A 16,965-nucleotide genomic window follows, 5' to 3' on the forward strand; every position below is an offset into this window, starting at 1 on the left:
ACCGTTTTAAATGAATAAATAAATTAAAATGAATGTATAAAATATGTTTATAATATATTTAAATTTGTATTTATTTTTTTATATTTTTAAACAATATCTAGAAAAGTTAGCTGACCTCTTATAATCCAAGTATATTTTGCATTTGCATTTTATTTGTGCATGTTCTGCAGTTAAAATGTTTGTTTAAAAAAATTACATTTTAATATGTGTATAATATATATATATATAATATATATATGTGTGTGTGTGTGTGTGTGTGTGTACACAGACATTCAAATATAATTTTATATAACTAAAAGTGCTCAGATTAAACTTTCACAGGTGTGCAGAACAGTCTAGAGCTCAAGAAACAACTTTATAATAAAAACCTAAAAGTACTCATTATGCACCATAGTGCTGTGTATTGGACAAACAGTGGAGTCTGGCCTCTTCCTGACCATGCCATCGCTTAGAAACACTCATCTCTCCCAAACGTGAGCCATCAGAAAACATTCTTACAGTATATTGCGCCTGTGACATGAGTATGTATACATTCATCAAGAATTCCCATGTCTTGTAGTGTCCTTACAAGGTCAGGTTCATGTGTCTTTCTCTATCACACACTAACAGTTGCACACGTTTACTCATAAGAGAGCATTCAGCTAATGGGGTCAGCTGGAAGGCCCTGGAGGTCCCTGCCCCATAGTGGTGCTTTATGGAGTAAAAGCATTAGCTCTGTGGGGTATTCAGACTCTCAGCGTGGCCTCGTTTCAGACACATGCCTGTTGGGCATTGTAGCAGATTTACTCAAAGTGCATAATGATTGTTTAGTGCGTTTTTATCAGTGATCAAATATCTGTTTTCATTTCGGCAAAGTTTTGTTGTGTCTAATGATGTATGACACTGTAAGAGTGAACCAAAGCAGCCCCAAACATTTGATTGTATCACATTACTTATAAAATCACAACACACTGGTCTAGCCGACCAATCAGAGCGCATTACACTTTTTGCAAGGAGGGGCTTCATAGAGACAGGAACTAAACAAACAAAGCATTACTGACTGACTGGGAAATGAGGTGCTGCAAAAATGTAAAATATGTGAAAAATAAAGTGATTTTTTAAATATATTTAAGCATGAAATCTTATTCTTGTAGATCCCAAAAACTAAATCAAGTCTTGTTCGTGTTCAGATCTTGATTCATGTTTACAAGACATGCAGATAAACAAATAAAATATTTTATCTTTTTAGTAAGGTTTTTTTTTTTTTTTTTTTTTTTAAGTAGGCCTATTTATTGTAAAAAAAATAAAATAAAAATAAAAAAAACACAAAAACCTCTTTAATTAATTATTCGATTTTCATCCATTCACAAATCTCCTGAATTAATAAATAATGAATCAGTAAATTATGCCTAAATTACTAAAAGACTGTTGTCAGAGTTCTTACGTTCTGTAGTTTCACATTTTGAACATCAAAACTCTGTTAAGTTACTGACTTTGTAGTTCTGGGACTGACTATAAGGCTTTCTAAGTTTTAAATGTCCCGGACTCAGATATTTATAGCTTGCTATTACAAGACATGTTGGTCTCTGAGCCTTTAGAAGCACAGGTTTTGTTGGAAAGTCTTTGCATACTAATTCTATTTGATAATTATTCTTGTTCCATCTTAGACAACATTTGCAAGTTTTTCCATGTTTTTATACATAAGTAGTCATAGAGAGAAAGGCCTTGCGTGATGTGTTATTAGAAGAAGTAAACCGAGATAGCCCGGTGTCTAAATATATATAGGATGTTTATGAAAGCAAAGAGCCGTCAGGATGTAATTTATGACGACCAAGCATCATCGGCGGAGGAGAGACTGTCTACTTTATTTCAGACTTGCTCTAGGGGGGAGAAATGAAACCAAGAGGACGGGGAAGAATCTGCCGTGCTGCCCTCTAACCCCAGATGGATGCTAGAAATAGGCTCTCTGTCGTAAGGCAAGCATGAAAGAGCGGAGAATGAAGAACTGAGAGAAATGAATGACAGAAAATGTTGTTGCGAAAGCATGAAATGTGCAAATGTGCTGTTTTTAAAGAGTAAAATTCAATCTTTAAAAAGTAACATTATATGAGGGTGGCTGATGCATTATTCTGGCTGATGCATATATTTTTTTTAACATGTTTTAAGTAAAAAATTTGTATTATTAAATTCACATAAAATTGAGGAACATTTGTGCGTCTCCTAATGTGTTTTTATCAGTTTTAATCAACTTTTTGTCTCAACTAGTTAATTGTCCTGCGGCGTGACAAATACATTTAATACTTTTTTTTATTTCAAATATTTAATGCAATTAATACAAGCTTATTAAAGCTGCATAAATACAACATACTATTTAAAATAGATATAGATGTATATATATCCCAAAAGAATTTCATGTCCTCTATCTATGACTTTTTTGAAATTTGAAATTTTGAAAATCAAACATGCAGATATGAAGCCGTATTTAATTGAGCTGAGTTTGTCCAAACTCATCCACTTCTCATAAATGCTTGTTTCTTTATGATGGGGTTTCTCTCGCTCTTCGGTAGTCCAGCCCCCACTAAACAACTCTTCATCATTCAGAGTTCATAGTGTGAATTTTTTACTATGTTGGCATAATGTCACAAAACCGGGGAGTCTGATTTATCTTACATTTATCCTCAGATCAATTGTTTCAAATGGCTGTATCTTATTCATCAGTTCCTTTGATCATGTGCTGCTGCACTTCCAGTTCTACATCTGGGTTTATGGAGCGTGTGGCTGGATTTGGGTGTTTCTGTGGGAGATGGGTGTGGTGGTGACACAGTATGTTTAGGGTATATAGGAGTCAGGGTGGAAATCTGCCTAGCTTCATTTGGCACACCAACAGATTCACTTTGTGTGAACCTTTCAAAGCTGGCATATTACAAGGATATTGGCTGTTTACCTCTTAAATCACATTTTAATGCTTTTTTCAGCATGAACATATTCTACATCCCTTAATCCTACCCAATACCTCAACTTAACTACTACCTTTCTAACTATTAATAAGCAGTTATTAGGAGTTTATTGAGGCAAAAGTCGTAGTTAACAGTTAGTTAATAGTGAGAATTGGACGCTAAAGTGTGAACGTTAATATAAATGGGATAATAACCAGGTAGAATAATGCTGATCATACAGTACACACTTTTTACTCACACTTTGTTAATTGTTCACCATGACAACAGAAGATTTCTATTTAAAGAAGCAGAAAACCTCATGTCTTTAATTAAAACATGGTCTCATATCATAGTCAACACGGTTACATTCCTGCCTCGCTCGTTAGCTGCCTATTACACTATATAATTAGTACAGATACCAAACCCGCCCCTTGCTCACTGTCTTCAAACAAATTCAGTGGGGCAATTATTGTACCATAATACCACAGTAAGGGCGAAGGGCATTTTTGAAGGGTTTGACGGGTTGTATCTAACTGTTTTTATATCGACTATTTGAGAGTCTCTTTTATTTGCACAGCTAAATATTATACACAAATACACACACAAATAGTTGCATAATCGAGTTGCAACATTATTTTTATTACTTGCAGTCTGACATCTGTATTTCATCGTCTTGTATCGTAATTCATCGTTGTGGTTTTTGTTGTTGAGCAGAGTGAATCTTTAACCAGTGTCCCTGTTTCTTCCTCACAGTGAACAGAGTATATGTCAAGCACGAGCCTCTGTGATGATCTATGATGACACCAGCAAAAAATGGGTGCCAGTCAAACCGGGCCAGCAAGGCTTCAGCCGCATCAACATCTACCACAACACTGTCAACAACAGCTTCCGCGTGGTGGGAGTCAAACTGCAGGACCAGCAGGTGAGAAGCCAACATGGCACAACAACTCAAAGAGAAGAGCCTGTGTGATATGATCTTACTGTACACAGTGTGTGCTTTAGTTTCACAGTCGCTTAGTTCTGTTTGTGGCATTTTACATCTTAACATCTAAAATTAGTTTCTGTAGTTTCCTAAACCACCATTTATGTGACTGTATGATTGACCCGAGAAAGGTTTTCCCTTGAAGAGCATTTGAAATAGTTTGATTACAGAGAAGATTTCACAGATGCAGACACATAACTAAATGTCGCCACTCTTCCAGGTCGTAATAAACTACTCCATTGTGAAAGGTCTGAAATATAACCAGGCCACGCCAACTTTTCACCAATGGCGTGATGCGCGGCAAGTTTACGGGTTGAACTTTGCCAGCAAAGAGGAGGCCACCACCTTCTCCACTGCCATGCTCTTTGCGCTCAATGTCCTGAGCTCTCAGGATGCAGGTAATTTACATGACCTTGTTTTTTTTTTAACTCTGTGCCACTCTCTGCTGGATTACTCGTGTGTGGTGTTTTGTTAGGTGTTACTTGGATTATTTCTGTAATATTTTTTTTTTTTTTTTGAGATTACCTTGGTATGAGTATTACATTTAAAGGCATTCAAAGTAAGTCTTTGGGAATAGTTATTTGCAATGAGTTGACATCCTATATACGAACCTATTTGACTTCTGTGGGACCCACATGATTTCATGAGTAAAACATTGCCAGGATATTTTTTGTAAAGAAATGAATACTTTTATTCAGCAAGGATGCATTAAATTGATTCAAATGCATAGAATTTTTTTTTTCCACATCATCGTTTCCACAAAACTGTTTTCAATGTTGATTACAGTAAGAAATGTTTCTTGAGCAACAAATCAGCATATATAATGATTTCTGAAGGATCATGTGACCCTGAAGACAGGAATACATTTTAAAATATATAAAACATAAAAGTTATTTTATACTGTAATAATATTTCATAATATATAATTGTTTTGAGTCTTTTGGCTGGATTTTTTAAATATAGTTTGCAGTGTTTATCTCTTAAATATCTATGAACATGTAAATTTGAAAGAGATGAGCGTAACGCAGGTGTTACTACATTACAGTCATGTCCTGGTGCTGATCGCTGTGTTACAATCATTTAATTGTAATTCATTGCAAAAAAAAAAATGGCAGCTAGTAGTCAGGAATATACTGTAAATTCACACTGAAAATATTGTTGTTTGGGTCTTATACGTTGCACCCTTAACTAGTGTAGTATAATTCTTATTTAAGAACAGCACATGGGCCTCTCTGGTTTCAGGCTGCTGCTACTTTTAAGATGTATGTGGGGGGGTCACAGCCCTGGTTAAAATATCCATGGAGCCAAACAGTCTCAGACCACGGGTGCTGCATGTTTCTTGCTTTTTGGGGTGGGCAGATTGGAAAGGTTGTTAGAAGTGCTGCTCGCACCTCAGCATGCAGAGAAGAGAGAAGCTGGTGGTGTTCACCTCCCTGAACTCACCTGTCCTGAGTCCTGACTGTTATTACCAGTTCCCACCTGGTAGTGGAGCTCAAACTGCACCATTATAGATATATGTACATAGATTAAAGGCACCTAAGAGGGCTGTGGAGCCATGCTTGGACCGGAGTTTTCCCCGGGACCAATCCGACGGATCAGCTCCAGAGTAATAAAACTCAGCAGTAAGTATTGTTAAGGGTTCAGTCACATATATTAATGTGATGTGATTTCCTTGATGAAGGATGGGAAGGATTGTGGAAGCTGCTCAGTGTTTTTTGGCACGGTGCCTGTCAGAAGATTGTGATTGAGGCGTGAAGATTGTTTTTGAGATCTAGTTTGTTTGTCGGGACTGTTTTTGAACAGTTGTCTTTAGTGTTGACCGTTTGGGGTTCGAAAACCAATTTCGATTTTTAGTGAAACATAACATAATTAATACTGCTGGTAGTTTTATTTTTAAATATTTAAATAAGATGCACCATTGATTGACTCATATATATCATATATCACATCAAAGCCAAATGGGGAAAAAAAAGATAAACAACAAAAACATAATAAAAATAATATCATTAATAAAAGTACAAAATAATAAGATTGTTATAACAGTTCTTGTTGTTGTTGATACTTTGTTATATTAATTATTTGCTAAAAAATTATTATTAAAAATTTAAACAGCTGACAGAAATTGTTTCATTGACTATATTGTCAAGTTATTGGGAAAAAAACATTTAAAAGTTACCTTAAGGAGTTATTTATACCTTATATAACACTTACATTTAGTTTTAATTTCAGGTTTTATTTTATGTTGACATTTTAAAATACTCTACAGATTTATATTATGCAAGTGGTGTGTTATAAAAAAAAATGGTAGGGTTTATCAAACAAATGACCAGCGGTTCCCCTCATCCAATCAGATTGTATCTGTGTTTCCACTTGTTATCTCAGTGAACATCATCATTTCAGCTCAATGATCACCAGGGTATTTGGTACAAAGGGACTCTGCTGCACGCAACCACCAAATGATATGGTATGTGTGTCATAAAGTACTGTACATATTGACTACACAAAGATTTCCCCTCCAAACCTTTTTAAGTATTTGACCATATATCACAATAAAATCCAGAGCTCCACATTCGACTCTCGAGAGGCACTTAAAACTAAGAACCCATTCATTTTATTCAGCATCAGTCGCACCAACCATTTTAATACACTCAAACTGCAGCCATTTATCAGCATGTTGCTATTGCAAGGGATTCAATCAAGTTTATGAAATAAACCACACAGTGTATTACGCTGCCAGGACCTGCAGCAGAGATGGATATGTGATCAGGAGTAATATCTTTGCTTTATATGCTGTCTGGTTACACAGTGCACAACTTAATTGATATCGAGCATTATGGTTGAATCTAGAACGCAGCATTATATTTTGTTAGAGAAGTGTCCATAAAAAGATATTTCTACTTCTTGGGCCAAACTCCTACTTGCATTTGTTTGTCCGCTGGTGAAGTGAGACAATGCGGCATTACCCAAAATGCTCAACAGGATTTGGATGAATGATTTATGGTCTGCAAATTGACATTTCATAATTCTGTGTGTACATGAGTTCTGTTTATGCGGTTGAATTTCAGGTTGTCTCTAGCCTATCATAAAAATACCAAGTTCTCATAGTATCGATGCAGTCTTATTCAGTAAGGCTCTGTCAGTGAAATGAAATGATATTGTATATCTGTTTTATTCTGAGTAAGCTTGATCCTCTGATTTTTTTTGCTGTTTGGCCATATTTATAGAGATCCTATATTGACTTATTTGTGATCAAGCTGACTAACTTGAGGTTTTTCCTATATGAGATGTATGTGATGTTTGTTTTCTATATTTCAAGAGTTTCAGTAAAGTGTAGTGTCTCTCTCTTTATAGTGTCTGTTATGATGTTCATCCGTGATTTAGGGACAGATGAAATGGGACCATCTGCTGCAGGCATGACCTGTTTGCGACATTGTGTGAAATGTTGCTTTCACGTGACATATGAATATATTCCCATTCCTGTTGCTTGAGGGACTTGATATTCAGTTCTGCTGCTGCAGTTATTCAGATTTATTTATTTTTTTTGGCCAATGACAAGCTGTTTTCCCTCTTGGAATCAGCATGAGCACATACTTTAATATAGCTATTCCTTTTTCTAAATAAGCATAGTTTTATTACACTGAGAATTATGACAGGGATATTTTTGTACTCTCATTAAAATATGGACCTTGGTTTATTATTTTTGGAAGTCATTAAGAGTGTTTTGGGATATGGCGCTGCATAATGGCATTCCATTCATTGAGACTTTAGCTCCCATAATCACCTTAAAGACACGGATCATTTAATCATTAAATGTGTAAGCAGAATCCCACCTGTCATCTGCAGCTTGTTTAGACCCAGACTGATCAACTGCTAATGCCAAGGTCTTCGAAACTGTCTCATTTATCATGCTTATTTACTCAATCTGTGATAACTGTTGAAAGAAACGCCATATTTTACTCCCTTATTAATCAAGCAGAACTGTATTTAGTATTTATTATGTTTTTCATGCTCTGTGGATGAGTTGCTGTTTATGTTCATCTGCAGTGCTGCCTGAGATTTCGATGCTTTAAATGCTGTGGTTCTTTCATTAGCTGTAATATAGAAAACATATACCACCACTGTGATTAGTGTTTTCTGTGTTACTTCAAGACCGGTGGTGCTTTTTATTGCTTTTTATTGTTTGTCAGCAGATGGTCTACTTTTGTATTAACATACAGTGAAATGTGGTTGAAATATTGTCAGTTGTTTCAATGTTGAAGTAATGCGGATGTGGCAATGAGACAATGTTTGATGCTAAATGGTTATAAAAAGGTTGACAAAATATTTAGAAATCAATTTTAAAATTTGAAGATCTGTACTAAAAGTAAGGCGTTCAAACAATGTTGCGATATTGACGTTGATTCCTTTTGCAAAAATAAGACAAAATTCAAAAGTGATTCTGTCTTGATCCATGTTACTGATTCTTGGTAGAATAAACGTTGAAATGCGGTATCTGTGCAGTTTAAATTTTTAATTTAAGGGATTATACTATATAGTCTATTAATATTTGCTGACAAGTATTTGAGAAGGTAATGTTAATACACAACATTATTGTGGCAGATGAAGTCACTGAATAGACAAAATTACAAAAAGTGGCCAGTTCAAGCCAAGAATAATAACTATAAAGTAGTGCTGTCAAATCAATTAATCTCGATTAATCACATGCAACATATATATACACACACAAACTTTTATGTCAGACCCAATTAATCATGAGTAATCAATTTGACAGCACTATATCTTTAGTTATTATTCTTGGCTTGAACCGGCCTTAAAGCCACTTTTTGTAATTTTGTCTATTCTTATGTCATCTACCACTTAAAGGCTCAAGCTCTTTAAAGCCAGGTGGATTCTGATTGGCTGTCAATGTTTTTATCATTCATCATCTGGAAAAAATCGTTGTGATTCCAACAATATCGTTCCTCCGTGTTGGTTTGTTGTAGCTGTGCTGTGGGCTCCTCTATTCTATTAGTATTAGTATTAATATGATTATTACAACTATAACTCAAAAAGTTGTTATAGTTATCGTCCTTGGCATCAACAGGCCTTTAGAAGATTTTAATACATTTTAATAAATATATTTTTTAAATAGTTTATCTCTATACAAACGCACATGAATGTATTTGTCCAATGCACCTTTTTTCAGCGTTTTGAGAACCCTGCATACTCTAGCTGTGTGAGCAGCTCATTATTTTGTCACCTTAAATTTCACAGTAGATCATAGAGGTAAACTCAATTATGTTTGATGGCGCCTGGCAACCAAAGATTATCAACCACATTAGATATGCCTACGCTAAGGGCCTTTCTCTGAACAGAAGGGCCTTCCTTCCTCCCTTGAGCTTCCATGCCCCATACTGAGATCCTGAATGTCATATGACGTAAATAGTCATCATCTCAGTAACCTGAGAGCCATGTTTACCATTATTAGCAGAGCTCAACAAGTTCAACAACAATTATGGTTGCTTCAGAATGACTGCTAAGTCTACCAGTGATGAGGTGTTGGGTATGAGGAGCAATTGTGACATGACATTATTGTTTAGTTGTTTGGCCATAATATGGTTTGGTCTCACGATGGATTTATTGGACTGTAGTAGTTTGATCAGGTAGCACTTAGATATCTTAGTTTAGGGAGGAGAAAACACTGCACCTATATCTTTTGATGTTGTTGTCAAAAGCCATGTTTCCAATCGAACTCATTCAGTTGTCAATTAGTAGTAGGCAGCTAGTCAAATTAGGCAGATGAACATGAACCGTTTTTTGTGACATACCCTGATTTGTGAAAACCATACAAAAATAAAAGAAAGCATGACTCATGCTGTATTAAATACAGAGTCAACTGCAGCATGATTTGACCTGACCAATAAGTATTGTTGTGTCGTTTATAAACTATACTGTATACGAAGAATGCAAGGCATGTTAGATGACATAAACCAGCTGGCCAATGTAAAATCTGTCCTGAAACAAAACCAGTTGTAAACTACTGTACTAATCAAGTCTGCCATTTGGTGTCAGAATATATGAATGCAATCTGACACATTTTACAGTTCCTGAGAGACAGTTAAATAAAATATCTATATGAGGTACAATTATTTTCTTTTTCTTCAGGTCCAGCAGCTCATCGTCAGAATGGACCGGTGACTGATGATGCCGAGGCTCAGAGGAGGTGCGGACCGTAACTAATGATGACATTTGCTCTTTGTGAGACATATGTCACATGTTAATCAAGCTTTTAATAACTGGACACTGTCCTGAATTACACAATGTAGTGTGTAACGTTTTTCTGGTTTCCTTGAAATGTGTGAACACTCATCAAAATATGCCTGTGTGTTTGAGCATCTCGACCATCCTGCCTGTTCAGAAATTACTCATCAATACATTGGTTTTGCACTCAGCATTCTTCTCATATTGCTGTCATGAAGATTGAGAACACTTCTGAACTGCTGTCATGACATGAAGTTTAGATTGGGCCCTCTAGTGGTCAGATGCAAAGCAGAAATCTAGCATATTTAAAACTCGCTGAGCTCAACAGGATAAAGTGTGAATACACATCATTTTTTGCTTTCTAGTAAGCATGTCTTTGTGTCAGTAATCAGTTTATTCAGTGGATTGAGAGTGTTTAGATTTCACTTTATTTTTAAGTGAGTTGACATTTGTTTCTAGGCAAATAATGGACCAGCATCAGATGCAGATGGAAAGGGAACGACGAACATCAGGTTCTGCAGGTAGGCTAAAAATGCCACATCTCGGTGGAATATGATACGAGACTACATGCTGTGCAATTAAAACACACCTTCACACACACACACACACACTCATAAAACCACTACAGATTAACCCTGCAGGCTTTAGTGTCTGCTTGGACACGTGTTAACACTGAGGAATATCAAATTCCCATGGCCGGAGAACAGATCCCTGTTCCAAACAGCACACACTGCCCATCCTCTATCATACACACATGCTCTCTTTCCGTTTCAGCGCCTGCTCAAGCCTTAATCAGTTCAGCCAAAACAGTCATCTTTCATAATGCCATTAACAGCATTCTGTTTTGGTGAATCTCATGAAACATGTCAAGAAAATTAAGCCTGTTGTTGGACAATTAAGATTTGTGCATTATTTCATGATAATTAATCCCTGTTGGTCAGTACTGTTATACAGATGTCATTGTCATTTATTTAATTCAAAATTATAACAATAATATACTTGACAATTAAAATGTTTACATTTTTTAATTCATATCATGGTAGTAGTTGTTGAATTTAGTATTTGATTTATATTTACATTAATAAGTTATTTTATATTTAATAAAAATATACTAGAAGATAGTATTATTTATTTAGTTATTAAAATTGTCAAATAGTGTGTCTTTATATATGCTCAGTTAAAAAAAATAGGTTTGAGTACTTTAACTTTTATTAATTTGAATACTTTTTGTGTCACATTAATATGAATCTATAACTTATATTGTTTTCTCAAAAGTAAAACATAGATTTAGCATTATTGTAATGAGAATTTGGGAGGGGGTGTTTAATTGTCATGAAAATAGAGTTACAATGAAACAGAATCTTAGTCATAAAATATGCTTAATTTTGTTATTTCTCCATTTTTATTTTTCTGAAATCTGACCGAGATGTTTTTGTGAGATTCACCTGTAGCATATAACGTGCTTTAAAAGTCGTATATTTTGCTCACATTTCATCTTTTTCAGTTCCTTTTGATGCTTGATTTTTGTCACTCTCATATTTTCTCTCTTTTCGTTTGTCATTTGTGTTGAACCGTTTGTCTCTTTCTCCGTTTCTTAGTCTCCACCCTTCAGTTTAAAGTGTCAGCATCTGCCTCTCAGTCCGAAACCGCTCTGCATGACCTCAGACTGTTTCGGGCTAACACTCTCCCCCCTTCCTATGCTCACCTTAACCCCATGCCACCTTCCTCCCACGCCTCCTCTTCCTCCCAGGAACGGGAGAGCGGCTACCGCACGGTGGACTCCCCTCAAAAAAAGGCCCAGCAGCTTTCCCAGCTATCCACCTCTCTGGCTTCTGCTTTCTCCCCCGTACAGCCAGGTGTCACCCCTCCACCTCGCAACGTCAAGCAAATCCCTCTTTCTCCTCCAACGGCCCACCTGGACCCCAAACACGCCACTTGGTCCTCTACCCACATGTACGCCCCCTTACCCACTGCATCGCCCTCCGTTGTAATGGCAGTACCAGTCAAACAACCTGCCCTGCCTGTTGCCCTCCCCCTGCCACCCCTAAACAACGGCCCAACCTGTGGCCCCAAAGCTCCCGCTAACTCTTCCCACTTTGTGCCCGTAACACACCACCAGCAGTCATCCAATGGCAAGGGAGAGGAGTGCTACCCATACCAAACCCCTCCTATGCAGGTCACCTCCGGAGCACCACTGAACCCTCACTATCCCATACAAGAATTGTCCTGCCCCCTGCCCCCTCTCATTGGCCAGCCCACCCAAGGCCCCGCCCTCTACCCGCAGCAGCTATACCAGGCCACAGTCCCATTCGACACCACACCCACCTCTCACAAGACGTCTCCTTCGCCTGTTTATCAGAACGCCACAGCGTCCAGCAGTAAGTATTTCAGACACCCATCAGCTGCCCCCTCCGTAATTATTTGCCCGCCACCAAAAGACTTCACACACCTGTCCAGTGGAATTGGGCTGATGACATGCTGATCTCAAAAGATGTCCAATGAGAACAGTACAGTCTTTGTACTGAAACCATATGCAAATACCAGCCCATCAGCATTGTCAATAAAGCTGTTGACTTTTGTATTTGTGTTATATGACAAAAATCACAGCAGATCATTTGAACAAACGGCAGCTGCCTCACCTTCTTTGTTCTGAATAGAGGAAGGAGGATTTTAAAGTAAACATTCATATACATCACGGTGATGTTCATCTGTGTTTGCTCAAAGGTGATTTATTTGTATTGTTTAAGCCATTTATTTTCCCCCAATTATTTTCTGAGAGCTTTTGCACTTTGCAGATCATGAATGTGAAATGTGTCGATTTTTTTTTTTATGTTAAAATGCTTGGTAACAATAAGGATACGGCCTGCTGACCCAGGACCAGTGTTAGAGAGTATTGGGCCACTTGACAGATCAGTCATTTATTCTTTCTTTTGCTCCACTGAATGTTCGTTGTTGTACATCCACTTTGTAAATTGAAATGCTTAGTTTTCTCTGATGTATTATTATTCAAATTCTGCTGATTTGTCACCAAGGTATATTATCTAGCTGGCTGAATGAGGTTTTGTCAATGCCTTGGAGGAAATTAATTGAAACCTACAAACCAATCAGAATTGTATTGTATGCCATTGTTTTTTAGCAGTGTGTTTAAAAATATGCATATGACATTTTTTTTTTCCGTATAGTAACCATATTCACTACCATGCAAAAGTTGGGGGTTTTTTTAAAGACGTTTTTAAAAGAAGTCTCTTATGCTTACTGAGGCTGCATTTATTTGATCAAAAACACAGTTACATAAAGTAATATTGTGAAATATTAAGAATTTTATATATTTTAAAATGTAATTTATTCCTCTGATGCAAAGCTGAATTTTCAGAAGCTATTACTCCAGTCTTCAGTGTCACATGATCCTTCAGAAATGATTCTAATATGCTGTTTTGATGCTAAAGAAATATTTCTTATTATTATCAATGTTGAAAACAGTTGTGCTGGTTAGTATTTCTGTGGAAACTGTAATTTTCTTATGACAAATCCAAGATTCTTTTATTAATAGAAAGTTCAAAAGAACTTAAAGCATCCTTGCTGAATAAAGGTATTCATTTCTTTCAACAACAATCTTAATGACGCCTCACTTTTGAACAGTAGTGTATGTTTAAGAAACACATAATTTAATGAGAAATGTTTGTAGCTAAAAATAAAAATGTGTCATTGTTTTGCATGTACTGGCCTGAGTAATAAATTGAAAGTACCAGCCCGACTAAGCCAGCAGAAAGAAAAAAAAATTCTTACTGCTGAGTCCATATGTAGGTATATTTCCCCAAAAACTGTAAACACTGTGCTGCTATCAAAACATTTGCAGTGTTTGTCGGAGCGTCCGCCGACACAGTGACTCAGCTAATGGTGTGAGTTTGGGGAGGGGCTATCTGTGTTTCTGACCTATACCAGATGAGGAGAACCAGAAACCTGTTTGCAAATGCTAGTGATGCACAATGTAAACACTTCACCTTTAAGTCAACACAAATGTTCACCATTGCTGTCTATTTTATTGCAATGAATATGCAATTAAACACTCAGTCTAGAATACAACAGTGATTCTTTCCTTTCTTCCAACAGGTCCTCCTGTCCCACCAGGACATCCCTCCATGGTCTTATCCACTCCTCCCATTCACCCCCCTACCTCAGCATCCATGGCGGGTCCACCGGCCCCTCCGCCCCCTCCTGGGCCTCCCCCACCCGGGCCGCCCCCACCCGCCACAGGACCCCCTCCTAGCCCACCTCCACTGCCGGCTGGTGGAGGTCCTGCTCCGGCAGGCCTGGCTGCAGCTATAGCTGGTGCCAAGCTGCGTAAAGTTCAGCGGGTGCGTGGCACATATCTTTCCCAAACTCTCCCAGACCTCAACATGTTTCACATATTTCTTTTTTTATGCAATAAGTGTGATAAGGGTATCTTGGTGCCCGATTATTCCATGTTTTATCTTCTGTAGCCGGAGGACAACAGTTGCAAGAACGATGCCAATCGCTCCAGTGGGGGCAGTGGAGGAGGTGGAGAGGGTCTCATGCAGGAGATGAATGCTCTTTTAGCACGGAGGTCAGACCACATCCATTTCCTGTCTCTTTTTCATAACTAATGATCCATGACTTGTGGTTATGCAAACTTTGATTGTTAAATGTGGTCATTCTGTAGGAGGAAGGCCTCCGAGAAACCAGAAGAAAGTCAAAATGTATGATTTTTGTACACTATTTATTTAAACACACACTGATTGTATAATTCTTAATGTTTGATTATATTATATTATTATTCTGTGATTATTCTTACATCACATCAGACTGATATCTCTTTCTTGCAGGAGGAGTCTAATGGATCGCCTTCCTCCCGTGGACAAAATTCAGGTGGTGTCTCTTTTATTTAAAAAAAAAAAAAAAAAAATTGTGTTAATTTAGTAATAGCGTTCAAAAGTTTGTGATCAGTAAGATTTTTTTTGTTTTTAAAAGATATCTTATGCCACCAATGCGGCTTTTTTTGTAATCAAAGATACAATAAAAACAGTGATATTTTGAAATATTACAATTTAAAATTACATTTCTAATTTTTGAAAAAAGTTGCCAGCCACCGCCAGTATTTTTTATCAAAAATGTCATGGCCCCCAGAATATTTTGTTGTATGAATATATCTGACCATGCAATATGTCAAAAGAAAGAACAGACCCTCTGCTTAAAAAAAAAAATTATTCTAGCTTTATGCATTACTTTTTTATCAACATTTCAATATGGGTGTTTCATTAAAAATCAACATTTTGAGCAAAAAACAGTTTTTATTTATATACTGTTAAATGTTGGTGATCGCGTTCTTTACATATGCTTACATATGATATAGTTTGTTTCTGCTGCTTCTTTGCCTGTGTTTTGACCAGAAGATTCTGTATTCTTACAGAAGATGTCATAGCGCATATAACAGTGAAAACACAGAAAGCCGGAATTTTTTCCGTCAATGGCGGGGAAAGAGTTAATATATTTCATAGTGTAATTTACTAAATTTTCAGCATCATTACTCCAGTCTTCAGTGTCACATGATTCTTCAGAAATCATGGTAATATGCTGATGTGGTCCTCAAATTTTTTTTTTTATCAATATCAAGTTTGAAAACAGGGTGCAGCAGCATATTTTGTGAAAACTTTTTTTTTTTTTTTTCAGAATAGAACATTTTAAATCCCTGTATTTATTTGAAATGGGAATCTGTTGTAACAGTGTAAAGGTCTATACTGTCACTTTTGATCAATTTAATGAATTTTTGCTGAATAAAAGTATTCATTTCTTTCAAAACCTTACTTGCCCGCATTTATTTGTAAAGAGAAAATTGTAAAGACAATTTTTTAACATTTAAATATATTAATTTAATGAAAAAGGTTTTATGGTAAATTATGAGGCTATTGAGGTTTGGTGAGCAGAAGAATCATCCATTATTTAAATGTTCTTCTTAGATCCTGTGAAGAAGCCATGGGAACGGGCAAACTCTGCAGACAAGTCTTCAGCTGTGACAAGGTATGTTTTAACAGGTTTATGGTGCAGTAAACATTACATTTTTCACTGTGAGTTCTTTATCTCCTGACTTGTAATGTTTCTTGTCATTTTACAACATTCGGTTCCTTTTAAAATGTGGAGGCATTCCACAACGGATTGCACCAGAACAGGGAAATGAATGATTTTGTCAAGCTTAGGGTTTGCATACGCGAGTAAATGCCTCGGTTGTCAATACAAATGGTCATGTTAAGGAAGTAAAGCAAAGGGCATCATGAGCTTGCAATGACCTAAATGCAAATGCTGATTCTACTCATGACAACTGCAAAATGTCGGTTTTATGTTTTGTAAGCTTGCATTGAGTGTTTGTGTAAACACACAGAAAATGTCGTCGTTGAACTCTGAAAATTAACCCTTTATAAAAACTGAGATTACATCAGAAAGCCATGGTAATATTTAATACATCTAGATTTAATTTTTTACAGCAAACGTGACTTGCAGGTAAAGTTTTGATCATTCAAATTGTATTTAAATATTTGTGATGAATATTTTACAGGGCAAAATCAATCGGAAGCACCAGTGATACTGAGTCTTTTGACTTTGACAGAATGAAACAGGTTAGTTCAGACTATCATTCAAAATGTATTACTATTGTGCAAAAAAATGAGGACGGACTGGTCTGCTAACTAGTATAAAATCTGTTGTGTTCAAAAGGAGATCTTGGAGGAGGTTGTGCGGGAATTGCAGAAAGTAAAAGAAGAAATCATTGATGGTAGGTTTTGGGGAGACAATCATTTAAAACAGATGTGTACATAT

The 16,965-nt window shown here is 36.6% G+C and overlaps 1 protein-coding gene across 6 annotated transcripts in view; it reads left to right on the forward strand.

Moving 5' to 3' along the window:
- Nucleotides 1-16,965, forward strand: part of evla (Enah/Vasp-like a) — a 34,255-nt gene that overhangs the window by 16,093 nt on the left and 1,197 nt on the right. For 3 of the 6 annotated variants that reach the window (XM_056266309.1, XM_056266308.1, XM_056266307.1), the window contains exons 2-13: nucleotides 3,669-3,837; nucleotides 4,118-4,295; nucleotides 10,042-10,099; nucleotides 10,597-10,658; nucleotides 11,736-12,515; nucleotides 14,248-14,492; nucleotides 14,619-14,722; nucleotides 14,819-14,855; nucleotides 14,982-15,024; nucleotides 16,113-16,173; nucleotides 16,706-16,766; nucleotides 16,864-16,921. In XM_056266309.1, the coding sequence (XP_056122284.1) occupies nucleotides 3,669-3,837; nucleotides 4,118-4,295; nucleotides 10,042-10,099; nucleotides 10,597-10,658; nucleotides 11,736-12,515; nucleotides 14,248-14,492; nucleotides 14,619-14,722; nucleotides 14,819-14,855; nucleotides 14,982-15,024; nucleotides 16,113-16,173; nucleotides 16,706-16,766; nucleotides 16,864-16,921 (1,856 nt within the window). Of the gene's footprint in view, nucleotides 1-3,668; nucleotides 3,838-4,117; nucleotides 4,296-5,162; nucleotides 5,520-10,041; nucleotides 10,100-10,596; nucleotides 10,659-11,735; nucleotides 12,516-14,247; nucleotides 14,493-14,618; nucleotides 14,723-14,818; nucleotides 14,856-14,981; nucleotides 15,025-16,112; nucleotides 16,174-16,705; nucleotides 16,767-16,863; nucleotides 16,922-16,965 lie in introns of those variants that run through there. The other 3 variants (XM_056266311.1, XM_056266310.1, XM_056266312.1) reach the window with 3 other exon arrangements.

This window comes from Rhinichthys klamathensis, unplaced genomic scaffold (genome assembly GCF_029890125.1).
Source record: "Rhinichthys klamathensis goyatoka isolate OS25496 unplaced genomic scaffold, OSU_Roscu_1.1 h1tg000247l_1, whole genome shotgun sequence".
Classification (NCBI taxonomy): Eukaryota; Metazoa; Chordata; class Actinopteri; order Cypriniformes; family Leuciscidae; genus Rhinichthys; species Rhinichthys klamathensis.